The 13,959-nt window shown below is 48.0% G+C and overlaps 1 protein-coding gene across 2 annotated transcripts; it reads left to right on the top strand.

The window, feature by feature from the left end:
- The first annotated feature begins 430 nt into the window (after positions 1-430).
- Positions 431-12,318, top strand: Mas1 (MAS1 proto-oncogene, G protein-coupled receptor). 2 transcript variants are annotated; one of them, XM_005363384.3, is made up of 2 exons: positions 431-559; positions 10,816-12,318. In XM_005363384.3, the coding sequence occupies exon 2, from the start codon at positions 10,852-10,854 to the stop codon at positions 11,824-11,826; it is 975 nt and encodes a 324-aa protein (XP_005363441.1). In that variant the 5' UTR covers positions 431-559; positions 10,816-10,851; the 3' UTR covers positions 11,827-12,318. The 2 variants fall into 2 exon arrangements, with proteins under 2 accessions (XP_005363441.1, XP_026643240.1); XM_026787439.1 differs by lacking the exon at positions 431-559 and adding an exon at positions 6,393-6,478.
- The last annotated feature ends 1,641 nt before the right edge of the window (positions 12,319-13,959 follow it).

Below are 13,959 nucleotides of genomic sequence, written 5' to 3'. Positions count from 1 at the left end.
CCTGTCTCTGCCTCCCGAGTGCTGGGATTAAAGGCGTGCGCCACCATCGCCCGGCTCTCCACACCTTTTTGAGGTAATATTAAAAATCCATTTTATAGTAAAGAAGACTGAGTCTTGAAGGGCTCAATGCAGGTCGTGTGTTACTTGTGAGCTTAGCCTAGGGATAGGAAGGAATGGTGCTACATATCCTGCCCTTTCATACGTTAGGAGCACCACTCTCCTTAGCCCAGGTTGGCCCTAGTCTCTCAAGGTGATGAGCCACCCTGTGCTATCCTCAGCCATTCCCAGTGTGGATCAGGATACAGATTTCCACTTGTGTGTCAGGGAACGATGCCATTTGAAGTACTGCTTCTGCTGATAAGCGTGGGACCATCTGCTTGGCACAGCTCACATATTTTCAGCAGTGGGAGAGCAGCTCTGACTTCAGAGACTAGTCTGCAGCCATCCTTGGAGATGCTGAGACCAGGGACCTGGCGGGCTGGCTGGGTATGGATGCCACAGGATTCAAAGGAGCCGTCTCCCTGTTGCAACTCTGACCCTTTCTGAGCGAAGGACACCAGTGAGTCTGTGCTCCAGGGGGGAGCGGTTCAGATGCTCTTGACAGCACAGTAAGATCTCCCCCGTTCTGAGAGCTGTCACCCGGCAGTGATTTCTGTGCCGATTGCTTTCTTGTGGAGTGTTAGCTAGTTGCTGTCAGTGTGTGTTGGCAAAAACTTCTGTCTCCCACCGCCTTCATTTTGGGAGATTTGCTTTTCTGCTGGGGGAGTTGTTCCCAGATACTGCTTTCCAACTTCAGGGTTGAAACTTCTGCCGCGACTCCGTCGTCTTGACTCATGACTGGGGAGGTATGGAAGGGATCCTGGGATTGATTCACAGAGTGGATGGTGCCTGTGATGAACGCTTTCAAGGTTGTTGCAGGAACAAGAGAAGAACTGGGAACTGAAAGGGTTGTAGCAGTGTTTGATTCCTGTATAGAAAATGCTTAACTTAGCCACTGGGCCTGGCTGGAGGCAAGTTGGGTGGCTTTCTCTTTGTTTTCCTTGGTGGGCATCAGTGCTTGTGACGCCCTGGCCAGCCCAAAGGTGACAGTGTAGACTAAGTAGTCTTTGGTATTACCTTAGCAGTGTTTTCCAGCCAGGGGGCAGGGGTGATCTGGCAAGGAGTGGGTGTACCGGCTGTTGGCAGGTTGCTGTGTGTGACAATAAGGTGGTCAGAAGCTAGCCTCTAGAGTATGGAGGTTCACCTCATCACTGTGGGCATCTGAAGACTGGATGGTTCTGTTGTGTGGCTGTCCTACATTTTTTAGGACATTCAGCCACTCAGCTATTCTCATACTCAACTCTAAGCCACCAGGCATGGCAAATGTCCCAAAGGAGACGCAATTCCCTCCACCTCTGAAAGCAGTGCACAAAGTTGGCTCTTCTGCACACTAGAAAAGGGGACCTGTCCTTGCTCCTGTAGCCAGGTGGCTCTGCTGTTAGGGTGACGTGAAGCTGTGCTGAACACAGAACAGGTGTTTCTGCCACACACACGTACCCTTCAGTGCCCTCCCTTGCCATGAAATTCCATCTCACAAATGGCTTTCTATTTGTGCAGGATAGTACACACACAGAGAGAGAGAGAGAGAGAGAGAGAGAGAGAGAGAGAGAGAGAGAGAGAGAGAGAGAGAGAGAGAGAGAGAGAAGAATGCACCCTTTGCATCCACACACCAAACAAGGTCCTCCCTGGGGTCAACTTCTGTGTGGGTGCCTGGGAACAGGAGCAGATTAGATACACACTCCTTCAATCCCTAGTTTTGTTGTTGTTGCTGTTGTTTGTCCTATTGTCTTTCTCCCTCCATTTTTTCTTTCATCACCCCAACCTGTCTCCTTTCTCTTCTCTCCCATCCCTCCCCCCCCTCTCAGAATGGGAATTGGCGCTCAGGAAAGACTGTTTTAGTGAACGGGAATGTGGAAGAGGATGCCTGCTCCCGAGTTTCGAGAGAATGTACTTAAAAACACAGCACTTGCTGTTTAAAAAAATTCAGTGTTTTATTATTGTCTGTGCACATGTGTGGGGCTATGAGGGGAGGTATGGAGTCAGTTCCCTCCTTCCTAGTGGGTTCGGGGACCGGACTCAGGTCATCAGGTTTGCACAGCAAGTGCCTTTACCTGTGAAGTCATCCCACTGGCCTATGGAAGGAATTGAGAGCGTCTGTCCCCACTGGTGTTCCTTGATTCTGCTATCAGCTCCACTGGGTAACTTCTTCTCACACTGGCAGGGAGAGATGAGTGAGTCCTGGATGGAGCTGTCAGGACCTGGCTGTGCAGGTTCACATCCTTCCACGGTCGGGGAAACCGCTGGGCTTGTTTTCCCGGCTGTTGACTCATTATCTCTGCCCGACATTTCCACAAGACACTTACTGGCATAGAACCGACCCAGCTCTAGGCGTTCAATTCCTAGCTTTTCTCATCTCTTAGCCTTTCAGAAAGACATGAGATGGACAATTATGTGAAGGAGCCAAGGTTCAGAGGGGCCTGGCTGCTTGGCTTGGGGCTTGCATCTGTGATCAGCTGGCTTGAAAGCTAAGTTCCTGAGCCAGGCAGGGTTAGGCACAGGCAGCAGAGGCCTCTGCCTTGTAATGTGCAGGACAAAGCCTCTTTGGCAGTCTTGGCCACATCTACCGAGAGAGAGCAAAGAGCATTCCCGGCAATGAGGTTGACCACATTCTAGGCTCTTGGCACTCTTAGGAATACATCATCAGGTCAAAGGCCCCAGAGGACCCTTGCAGAGGGACTTGAGCCATATCCAAGTAGATTGTAGTCTACTCAGACAGAAAAGGAAGAGGCCGTGACGTGACAATGGTGTGAAAGAAGAGGCTGACTGGCATCCACTCTGTCTTTAGTGACACAAAGACGGCGACTCGGGGTGTCACACTGGGCTCTGCCACAAGACGAGGAGCATGCGCATTGGCCCGCGTGCCACCTTGTTCAGGTGACCAGGCCACCTGCTGGAATCTGAAGTCTGTAATGCTTCTTCGGTGTTTTTTGAGCTGGGACAGATGAGGTCAAACTTATAGGAGGCACTGTGGAACTGGCTTCAAATCTAGCTGCTGTGGTGTAGCAAATCCTAGCAGTTAAAAACAGATCTGAAGGTAGTGGTGCACATCTTTAATCCCAGCACTCGGGAGGCAGAGGCAGGAGGGTCTCTGTGAGTTCGAGGACAGTCTGGTCTACAGAGAGAGTTCCAGGACAGTAAGGGCTACATAGAGAAACCCTATCTTGAAAAAACAAAATTAAAATAAAAAACAGATCCGAGGCTGGAGAGATGGCTCGGCAGTTAAGAACATGCACTGCCTTTTTTTTTTTCTTGGTCTTTTGAGACAGAGTTTCCTGGTGTAACAGTCCTAGTTGTCCTGGAACTAGCTATTGTAGACCAGGCTGGCCTGGAACTCACAGAGATCTGCCTGTCACTGCTTCCCGAGTGCTTGGATTAAAGGCGTGAGCCACCACCGCCTGGCGCATGCACTGCTCTTGCAGAGGACTCAGTTTTAATTCCTAGCTCACTCTGGGCAACTCACAACTTCCTGCAACTCCAGGGTGAGGGGATCTGGTGACCTCTTCTGGTCTCTGTTGGCACCGCACTCAGGTTCACAGATACACATAGAGACACAAAATGAAAAGTAAAAAATGATTTTTTTAGAATTTCGTGTATTAGTCTATATTTATATCATGTTACCCCTCCTTTTTCTATTTCCAGCTCCTCTAGTGTTCCCCCATTCCCTTCCAAATTTATGGCCTCTTACTCTTTAATTACTATTATTACATATATACACACATGTAAATTTATAAATACAGCCTTAAGAGTCCCTTTAGTGCTCAAATGTACATGTGTTTAAGGCTCATCACTTGGGACTGGATGACTATCAGGGGGCTCATCCCTGGAGAAGATGGATCTTTCCATTCTCAGCAGGTATTAATAGTCGGTAGCTTTTCTTCTAGCAGTGAGGTTTTGTAATACTTCCCCATCTATGTTGGCATGCCAACTGGTGTTGCCATTTTTCAGATCTTTTTGGCAGTCACATTTTTGAGATTTCATGGATGCGACCTCCCTGGAGTATATAGCAGACACTGCCTTGACACAGACGTCCTGGTTCCTTGGGGTTTACGACCTCTCCCTTGCCTCTTCTTTGATGTTTCTGAGCCTTAGTTGAAGGGGTTGAAAAAACAAAATCTTTAAAAACAAAACAAGTGAACCAAACAAAAACAAACTAACCCCAACAATCTCTGATAATTTGTGTAGGGGTGTCTGTGTCTAGGGAAAAGAGACAGTTCAGCAAGGGATGCATACCATCAAAGAGCTTCCCAATGGCAGAAAAAAAAGATCCCAGACTAGAAGACCAATTTTTGACATTTAATGACCTCTACTGACTTTGAAAAAAAACTCTTCTACTCAGATGTGATATTACCGCCTACGGTTGTTTTAATTCCTACGGGCAGATGGGTTGTGCTACACACTCTTTGTGCTGGCCAGTCTGGTCTAAGGTGGGACGTGTCTTCTTGAGCAGGGAGTGCAGTCCAGAAGGGAGAGGGCACCGAAATGGAACCAGGACAGAGGATGCCAGCGGCAAGCAGGGCAGGAGGGCGTCTATCTATATGGGAAGTAAAGGGGACGTGGAGCCCCTGCTAAGTGAAAAAAGTGTCCCAAAGTAGGGCACAATGACAGTGTGGGACTTCTGGGTGGGTTGTTTGCACACAGGTGAGTGACAGGAGCCTGGGTACCCTGCTGTCGTGGAAGGGAGTTATAAACATGGAGACACCCAACTCTTGGGTAGACTTGGGAGATGTTGGTATAGATGCATATGTTTGTGTTTGCACATACACATTTTATAGATATGACTGTAAGTCCATGTATGCAATTGTAAATACAGGCATATATGAATTTTTTTTTTTGGTTTTTCGAGACAGGGTTTCTCTGTGGCTTTGGAGCCTGTCCTGGAACTCGCTCTGTAGACCAGGCTGGTCTCGAACTCACAGAGATCCGCCTGCCTCTGCCTCCCGAGTGCTGGGATTAAAGGCGTGCGCCACCATCACCCGGCTCATATATGAATTTAAAATAATGATAAAGAATCAGAAGCAATTGATCAAGGTTAGAGGATTAGTTGAAAATAAATACATTTTAGAGAATACCCTGATAAGGAGAAAATAATATGATATCAAATGAGAAATACATGATACCAATCCTTATCTTAAGTTGATCCCAATTCTTTAAAATATGTTTGAGACATTGAAAAGAAAGACAAAGTGTTAAATAAGGTTAATTTTGAGTATTGGTCTTACATGTGAAATTTCCAAATATTCTTCTTTGAGAACCTATCATTTTATAGTTGGAATAAAAGGTGACATAAATTAAAATCCCCCCATTTTGTATCACAGCTAAATAGCTTAAGAGGAACCCAGTAGGATGGCATTTTGGGGGCCCTTTTACTCAGGTAGATGTGGTTTGATCTGTTCCCGGGGGCCCACTCTGCTTCTTGATGACCTCCCAGAACTCTCTTTGTCAACCAGGCTGACCTCCAACTTGTAGCAATCCCCTTGTCTCTGTGATTGCAAACAAGAGCATCACCATAGACTTTAACATGGAGAGGGCACAGGAATCCTGGACCCACCACAGACAAGGTCATAATTTGAAATCAACCTTAGGTCTTCGAGGGAAAACAGTTCTCTCCGTCAGGGAACATGGTGCGTTCAAGACCTCAAATAGGAGGTTAGTGACAAGCTAAAGTGGAAAGCAGAATGTAAGAAGGCTTCTGCCATAGTGAGACCTGCAGCTGGGTGAGGTCAAGGCCAGGGCTTCTGACTGGCACAGCTCTGCCCTAGTTGTGAGTGTTGGTCCACCTCCCAGTCTCTCCGGCTTCTGTTTGTCTGTGAAGTGAGAGGCTTGGTTAAACCAATAGCCTCCAGACTTCCTTCTTTGGTGAGTGAGAAACAGGCTTGGCTTTTGGTTGGCGGTCAGGAGACCTGGCCAGCTCTCTGATGAGGACCCTTGAGCATTTTCAGGCACCCCTGTGTTGCTGCCCAGGGAACAACTAATTGCCTCCATGAAGCAATTGTGGGTGGCAGAGCCCCAGTGGGGTTGTGACTTGCAGAGGCTCCAAGCTTAGTATTAATCCTTAATTTTCTTCCCTGTTGAATGGTGCAATGACAGCTTCCTTTCCAGCCTCCCATACGGATGATGAGGTCCCATAGTTAGGCAGCAAGGAAGGGTTCTTTGGATGCTAGCACCTGCATGCTGATGCTCCAGTAAGCTTCATTCTCCCTAGGAGGTGCTTCCATGAGGAGCAGCGAGGAGGGAAAGCTGCTCTGTGATGCTCCTGACTAATGATGCCACCGCCTGCTCCAGTCCTTTCGCGCTGTTCCCAACTGAGGTTCCCACCACTGTGTTCTACACCAAGGCCCACTAGGATGAGCTGTCCTTCAACTCAGACTGTCCCTGCCAGGTAACACACAGCCTGCGGCTCCAGTTACTCTATAACAAGATGATTTGCATGTCTGGACCAAAAGCCTGCAGTCCTAGAACTGGGTCTACCTGGAGACAGGCAGGTGTGGCCCCCATCAGGGAGCTCAAGCACGGAATGTCTGTGGCGGCTGGGAAAGCATCCCTGTGACTAGAATAATTCCAAGTTAGGTGTTTGGTCATGAGCAGCAGCGGAGGCTCTACTCCCCACACTCAAATAGCCCAGCTCCTCCCAGCAGATGTGCAAAAGATATGACAGCCAGGAGCCTTGAGGAGGATGGGGATACAGGGCCAGCTGGTTTCCCAGGCCTCCCAAACGGACACTGGATAGTTGGAAATTCCTGATGATCGTGTAACATTGGGGGTGTGATTTTTGAAATTTTTTTTTAGCAATGTGTTTAAAGTAAAAACTCAATATAACAAAAACAATGGAAGGATCATATTTGTTGTTTTTAATAAGAATTTAGTTTTTGTAATTTAACTAGTTACATTAAAACCCCTTGATCAAAATCAGTGATTCAAGAGTTTTGCTCTGACCCTGAGGAAACCATGTCCACTCATTGGGATGCCCTGGACTGAAGTGAACACATTTTCTCCGGGAAGATCACAGAGATCCATCTGCTTCTGCCTCCCAAGTGCTGGGATTGCAGGTGTGTGCCACCACCATGTGCAGCTGGCCAAAACTAGTCTTTCTGTAGTGCTGGGCTTGAGACAGGATCTTACTATATTGTCCTGGCTAGCCTGGAGCTCACTACGTAGACCAGGCTAGCCTTGAATTTGTAAGATCTTCCTGATTCAGCTCCCTGACTGATTACAGGTATAAGCTATCCTGTCAGCTAGCAGGGACACCTGACTGCTAGGATTACAGATATAAGCCACTGTGTCCAGCTAGCAGGGACATTCTGTAAGTCCTGCCTTTATGCATGCCCTTGTCCACAGCGTTCTCCTTTCTTAAAATGCCTTTCTTCCCCTTCTTCAGCAAACGAACTCCTACTGTTCCTTCAAGACCTGGTGATGTAAGGCCTCCCTTAAAACCGTATAAAGCTACGTCTTGCTATGTTCTCGCCTGGTTTCTGGCATGCTCTCCTTCATTCCACTTACCAAATTAAATTAGATTCTGTTCTTTCCCCCCAGCAAAACTACGTAGAGGTTCTTATTTTTAACAGTCTGTAAAACAACTTGCAATTAAACCTTGAAAGGATGGAGAAAGCTTGTTCCATCATCATGAAGATAGATCTCTAACTGTAGAATTGAAGGTCAGTTTGATTTTAAAAAGACAGATCCAAGTGGGCCTAAAGTGTTCCCACAGCCTTCTCAACTGTTTTCTGTGAATGTAGTTTGAAGCTGTTGGGGGAGGGGAGGACAGTTGAGTGGAAATAAAACCTGGATCATAAACGGAAATTGTGGGGCCTGGCCTGGTGTCTCGAGTATGGAGGAACAGGCTGTGAATCTGGGGCTCAGTGAGGAAATAGGAAGGGAGGCAGCACAGTGATGAGCACCCTTCACCCCAGGATCACAGTCAGACAGGAGAGCCCTGTTCCTCAGGTGAGAAGCCAAGAGCTGATTGCCTTCAAGGTCTAGAGGGTCCTGGTGTGTGAGCCTTGTCTCAGACAGCAAGACATCCCTGCCACTTTCCCTGAGAACCTAGCTTATGTCTGGTTTATACATTGCCAGCATTTGGTTTTGCTCCTAAGAACCTTGACTACATTTTGTGACAGTTGAAAGTCTGAGCTGTCCCTACAGGGTGGCCACTGGTCACCCACTCCTTCTGAGCACAGGAAATGCGGCTCATCTGCTAAGGTACACACACATGTGGGAGACACATCCTTTTCTTTTTTCATTTTTTGTTTTCTTATCAGTTATATGATGAAATGCTATTTTTAACTCATTGGGCTAAAAAAATAGATCATCAGAATAAATTTCACTGGTTTATTTTTGCTTCTTTTAAGAACATTTATTTTATTTAATTTTATTCTAATGAGTGTTTTGCCTGCATATGTGCATGTGTGTGCACCACCTGCATGCCTGGTATCTGCAGAGGTCAGAAGAGGGCATCAGATCCCCTGTTTGGATACTTGTAAGCCACATGTGGGTACTGGATGCTGAACCTAGGTCCTCCCTTTATTGAGGGGGTGGGAGGAGGAAGGGTTTACTTCACTCAGTTTTTTTAAACATAGTTTCTTTATTGATTCTTTGGAAATTTCACATCATGCACCCTGATACTGCTTACCTCCTGGTCCTTCCACATCCTTCCCTCACCCCTGCAGTAACCCCTCAAAGAAAATATTTTTTAAAAAATCAAACATAGCAAGCAAGTAAGCAAACAAACAAAAACAAGAATAAAAACAAAAATCTTCTTGGCCTCTCCATCTTTCCCTCCTCTCCATACCTCTCATTTGTCCTGGTGGCACTGGGGGTGGCGTGTCACACAGTACACCCTTTGTCAGTCAGCTGTACTAGCAAGTTCATTGCAATGAGTCGCTGGTCCATTCAAGGCCTCTGGTTTCTGGCACACCATCATCACTGGGCCCTCACTGGAACTCCTCTGGGATATCCTGTGGCTATCCTGAGTCATGAAGATCCTGTGGACATCATTCCACAGGTCCAGCAGGTCCTAGACAGGTAGATGTTAGGGTGGGTCAACCCAAGACCTGGCTGTAGGCCTGGGTGAGAGCTGAGCTAGTTAATCTGGGCCACTGGGGCTGCTCACCTCAGTCAGGAGGACAGAGTTAGCTCCCCCCGTGCCCATGCCATCAGGGTAGGTTCTCCCTCACCTGTGGTGGGCCATCTCTCCCAAGTTCAGGGGTTCAACTCTCTTGCCACAGTGTCCAGCCAGAGGCAGGATCAGCTTTCCCGGGGCCCCTGAAGGGTGGGGCTGACTCAGCATGGGGCCTCTGATTTCATCATGCATGATTCCTAAGCCCCCCTTAGGGTCACACAGTCCACAGATATCAACACAGACCCCAGCTCCAACTGGGCTATAGACCCAGGCTTGGCCCTCGGCAGCAGCTCAGGTACAGATGACATCCTGGCTCTAGGTAGAAGCACTGGCCATTCAGATCAGGCATGGCCCCTAGAGACCAATAAGGCCACAAGTTGTAGCCCCCAATCTGGGTTTCTGTGTGACTTTGGTGGCACCATGGGCCTTGGACAACATAGACCCCAGCCTCAGTAGGACCCCAGACCCTGACATGGTCCTCAGCTGTAGCTCTGGTCTAGAGGTTACCATGGCATTGGGTAGCAGCAGAGGTCACTCAAATCTGTATGGCCCCAGGTGCAGCATGGCCCCTAGACTCCAACAGGGCCACAGGTTGTGGCCTAGACTGGATTCTCTCTAAGAGTAATATATTCTTGACCACTGAGCCATCTCTCTCTCCCCTATTTATTTATTTATTTATTTTTATTTTGTGTGTATGAGTGGTTTATTTACTTCTTTTTTTTTTGCCTGAATGTAAATTTGCCTGAATGTATATTTGTGTACCATATGCCCAAAGTCCTTAGATGAGGGTGTTGGGTCCCTTGGAGTTATAGGTTGTTCAGAAACCTGAGTCCTCTGCAAGAGCAGCAAGGCCTCTTAGCCACTGAGCCTTCTCTCCAGCCTCTGAACTTTCTAGCCACATGTTATGGCTATGATTCATAGCTGAGTGTCTCTCTTCTGTTTTATCTTATTTCTGTGTGTGTGCGTGCATGTGTGTGTGTGTGTTCATGGGTGTTTAGGTACACATGCACATAGGTGGGTATGTGTGTGGAGGCCAGAAGTCAACCCAGAGCATTGTTCCTAAGGTTCCATGCACTTTTTTTAAAAAAAAATAGGATCACTCACTGGCCTGAAACTTGCCACTTTGGCTCGGCTGGATGGCCAGCAAGCTCTAGGAATTCACCCATCTCTGCCTCCCCAGTTCTGAGATTACAAATGTGTTCTGCCACATCTTTTTAAAACGTATCTGTTCTATGTCTCTATGTGTTTTATCTGGATGTGTTATGTGCATCACATTCATGCAGTGCCTATAGAAGCCAGAAGAGGGCATCAGATCCACCACAACTGGAGTTACAGATTGGGAGCCTCCATCTGGGTGCTGGGAACTGAACCCAGGTCTCCCGCAAGAGAAGCAAGTGTTCTTAACCACTGAGCCATTGCTCCAGGCCCCACACCTAGGTGCCTTTGGTTTGTTTTTAAATGTGAGTCTAGGGGATCCAACTTAGTTCCTTGTGCTTGCAAAGCAAACACTTTCCTAACTGAGCCACCCCCCTCTACGCCAGCTGTCTCTTCTATTTTAATTTCCAGTTTTCATAGTTTTTGTTTGTTTGGCTTATTTACAGAAAGTTACCTGAAGCAGCGCAGCCCAAAGCCTCTTCATGGACCCATCAAATATGACATCCCTTGCTGAGGAGAAAGCCATGAACACCTCCAGCAGGAACGCCTCCCTGGGGAGCGCGCACCCTCCCATTCCCATAGTGCACTGGGTCATCATGAGCATCTCCCCTCTGGGCTTTGTGGAGAACGGCATCCTCCTCTGGTTCCTCTGCTTCCGGATGAGGAGGAATCCCTTCACGGTCTATATCACCCACTTGTCCATTGCGGACATCTCGCTCCTCTTCTGTATTTTCATCCTGTCCATTGACTATGCGCTGGACTACGAGCTCTCTTCTGGTCACTACTACACAATTGTCACATTGTCGGTGACGTTTCTATTTGGCTACAACACGGGCCTCTACCTGCTGACGGCCATCAGTGTGGAAAGATGCCTATCGGTCCTCTACCCCATTTGGTACAGATGCCACCGCCCCAAGCACCAATCGGCATTCGTCTGTGCTCTCCTGTGGGCACTTTCGTGCTTGGTGACCACCATGGAGTATGTCATGTGCATCGACAGCGAGGAAGAGAGTCACTCTCGGAGTGACTGCCGGGCGGTCATTATCTTTATCGCCATCCTCAGCTTCTTGGTCTTCACCCCGCTCATGCTGGTGTCCAGCACCATCTTGGTGGTGAAGATACGGAAGAACACATGGGCCTCCCACTCTTCAAAACTGTACATCGTCATCATGATCACCATCATCATCTTCCTTATCTTCGCCATGCCCATGCGGGTGCTCTACCTGCTGTACTATGAGTACTGGTCAGCCTTTGGGAACCTGCACAACATCTCCCTGCTCTTCTCCACCATCAACAGCAGCGCCAACCCCTTCATCTACTTTTTTGTGGGCAGCAGCAAGAAGAAGCGCTTCAGGGAGTCCTTAAAGGTGGTTCTGACCAGGGCTTTCAAAGATGAAATGCAGCCCAGACGCCAGGAGGGCAATGGCAACACCATCTCCATCGAGACTGTGGTCTGAGGACTGCAGCAGGGAACTGTGGGCAGAAACAGTGGAATGCGGGTGGCTTTCGATTTGTGCTTTGAGATTTAAATCTTCAAAGTATGATACAGAAGGGAAGCATTCCATGTGCATGGGAGTCTAATGATGAGCTTGCGTTCTTATCTAGTGTCTTCTGGAAATGTTTCCGTATGTGACGGGGCTCTGTCTTCTTCCATCCTTATCAAAGACTTATTTGTCTCTTAGCTCTTTGGTAGTGATCAACAGTTAACTACAAAAACTGCTCTAGCAGGAGGCATCCCAAATGGGACCTGGAGAACCTAGAGAAGCCATGCAACTACTGCTGTTTGCTCCACGTGACCTCAGGCGAGAGACTCTGGGGAGCCTCATTTCCTCTCTTAGTGGAAGTGGTAACAGTCTGTACTGTGTGGGCTATTGCTGAGTATGGCAAGGTAGGCAAAGCACCTGCTCATAGTCAAAGTTCAATAAAATCCATCTCTCTACATCCTTTAACTAGAACACAATACTGCCTTGTGCTTTTAAATGTTGAACAGAGATTCCCAAAGGTCTCCTGGCTTGCAGCATGGCAGCTTTTCATGGTATAACACCAGGGATTGTCACAATCTAGGCAGTCACATATTTGGAACATCATTCTGGAAACAAACATTTTCCCCCCTTGGAAGACTTTCCCATGGCTTCCTGTTCCTTGGGGAATACTCCACAGAATGGAAATCTATGTGGAAATTGAGAATTTTTCGCTGTGTATATGATTTCACAAATGCAACTTAACTCAGGATGTTGAGAACTGTTGTGATCTTAAAGATCTGTTTGTTCCCCCAAAGTGATGGGTTATTTATAGTTATGAAGTTCTTGCCCTCAGCCTTGTATGTGTCTCTACACCTGATACCTTTCTTCTGAGTGTGTTTGTGTGTGTGTGCGCGTGCGTGCGTGTGCATGCAGCTCACATACATGTGAATGTGTGTGGCTGAACGTGTGGTGAGTGTGAGTGCTTGTATGTGTGTGTGCATATAGAAGCCCAAGTCTTGAGAGTGAGTGCTTGTATGTGTGTGTGCATATAGAAGCCCAAGTCTGAACAGGGAGTGCATGTATGTGTGTGTGCATATAGAAGCCCAAGTCTGAACAGGGAGTGCCTCCATTGGTTTCCACCTTCTTCATTGAGTCAGGCACTCTCAGTCGAATCCAGAGTCACCCCTGGGCCAGTCTAACACACTAGCTTCCCTTGAGAATCCTTGTTTCCACCTTCTACACCCTGGCCTTACGGACAGGCTACCACGCCCACTCGGCATTTGTGTGCTTACTGGGAAATCCAAATTCTGGTCCTCACGCTTGTACGGTAAGTGTTTTGCCCAAGCCTCCTGGTCTTTGTGTTTCATCCTTCTGAGAAGGAGGCTTACTATGGGAGCTAAAAGGATGCCAGTGCATCTTGAAGGAACTTGGATGCTTTCCCCCAAGACTGACTGCTGCAAGATCCACTGGGCCTCTTCAAGCTCTGTCTCCTGTCTGCTCTGAGTTGCCATCCCTAGACCACACACTGGATTTTAACTGAATGCTGTCTTAGCCTATAGACCAATACACTGGGAAACCAACTTCCCGCCCGCCCTTCTGGGAGGCTCACTGAGGCAGCAGTGCTTGCTGGGTTCTTCACACAGGCAAATGTTCAGTGAGTGGACCGTTGGTTCTTGTTTCCACTGTTTGTCCTCTGCAGGTCTGGATGACCTCTGAAGGAATGAGTCTTCCCTGTTGCCCTCTCCCCTCTCTGACCCGGAAGTAATAATGCTAGTCCCATGGAGCCGCTTTGCTGGAGAAAGGTGTGAGTCTCCTCTGAGCTGAGCCCCGCTGCTAGCCAACTTGGATGCAGGAGACTTTTCAGTGGGTGATAACATCTGACTCAGAAGCAAGGCAGCTTGTGTTCGGGAGTCCAGATGGGGCGCAGAGCGGTGACATTTAGAACAGTCTTGTTTGCCATTGGAAGCCGAGTTTCTGTACTCGGGAGGAGTGGAATGTACCAACCAGAGTGGGCCCCTTATGATTCTGCTGTCTCCGGGATGTCTTACCACATCCCAGCAGGGTTTCTGTTCCCCCAGAACTGTGACAAATACCCGACACAAGCCAGTTTATAAGAAGGGTTTATAT

This window comes from Microtus ochrogaster, linkage group LG9, assembly GCF_000317375.1.
Source record: "Microtus ochrogaster isolate Prairie Vole_2 linkage group LG9, MicOch1.0, whole genome shotgun sequence".
Classification (NCBI taxonomy): Eukaryota; Metazoa; Chordata; class Mammalia; order Rodentia; family Cricetidae; genus Microtus; species Microtus ochrogaster.
The sequence above is the reverse complement of the archived record's forward strand: the minus strand, read 5'-3'. Positions and strand labels throughout refer to the sequence as shown.

What these genes read in the sequence shown, in the direction of transcription:
- Mas1 (XM_005363384.3), top strand. Translation starts at nt 10,852, where the DNA reads ATGGACCCATCAAATATGACATCCCTTGCTGAGGAGAAAGCCATGAAC.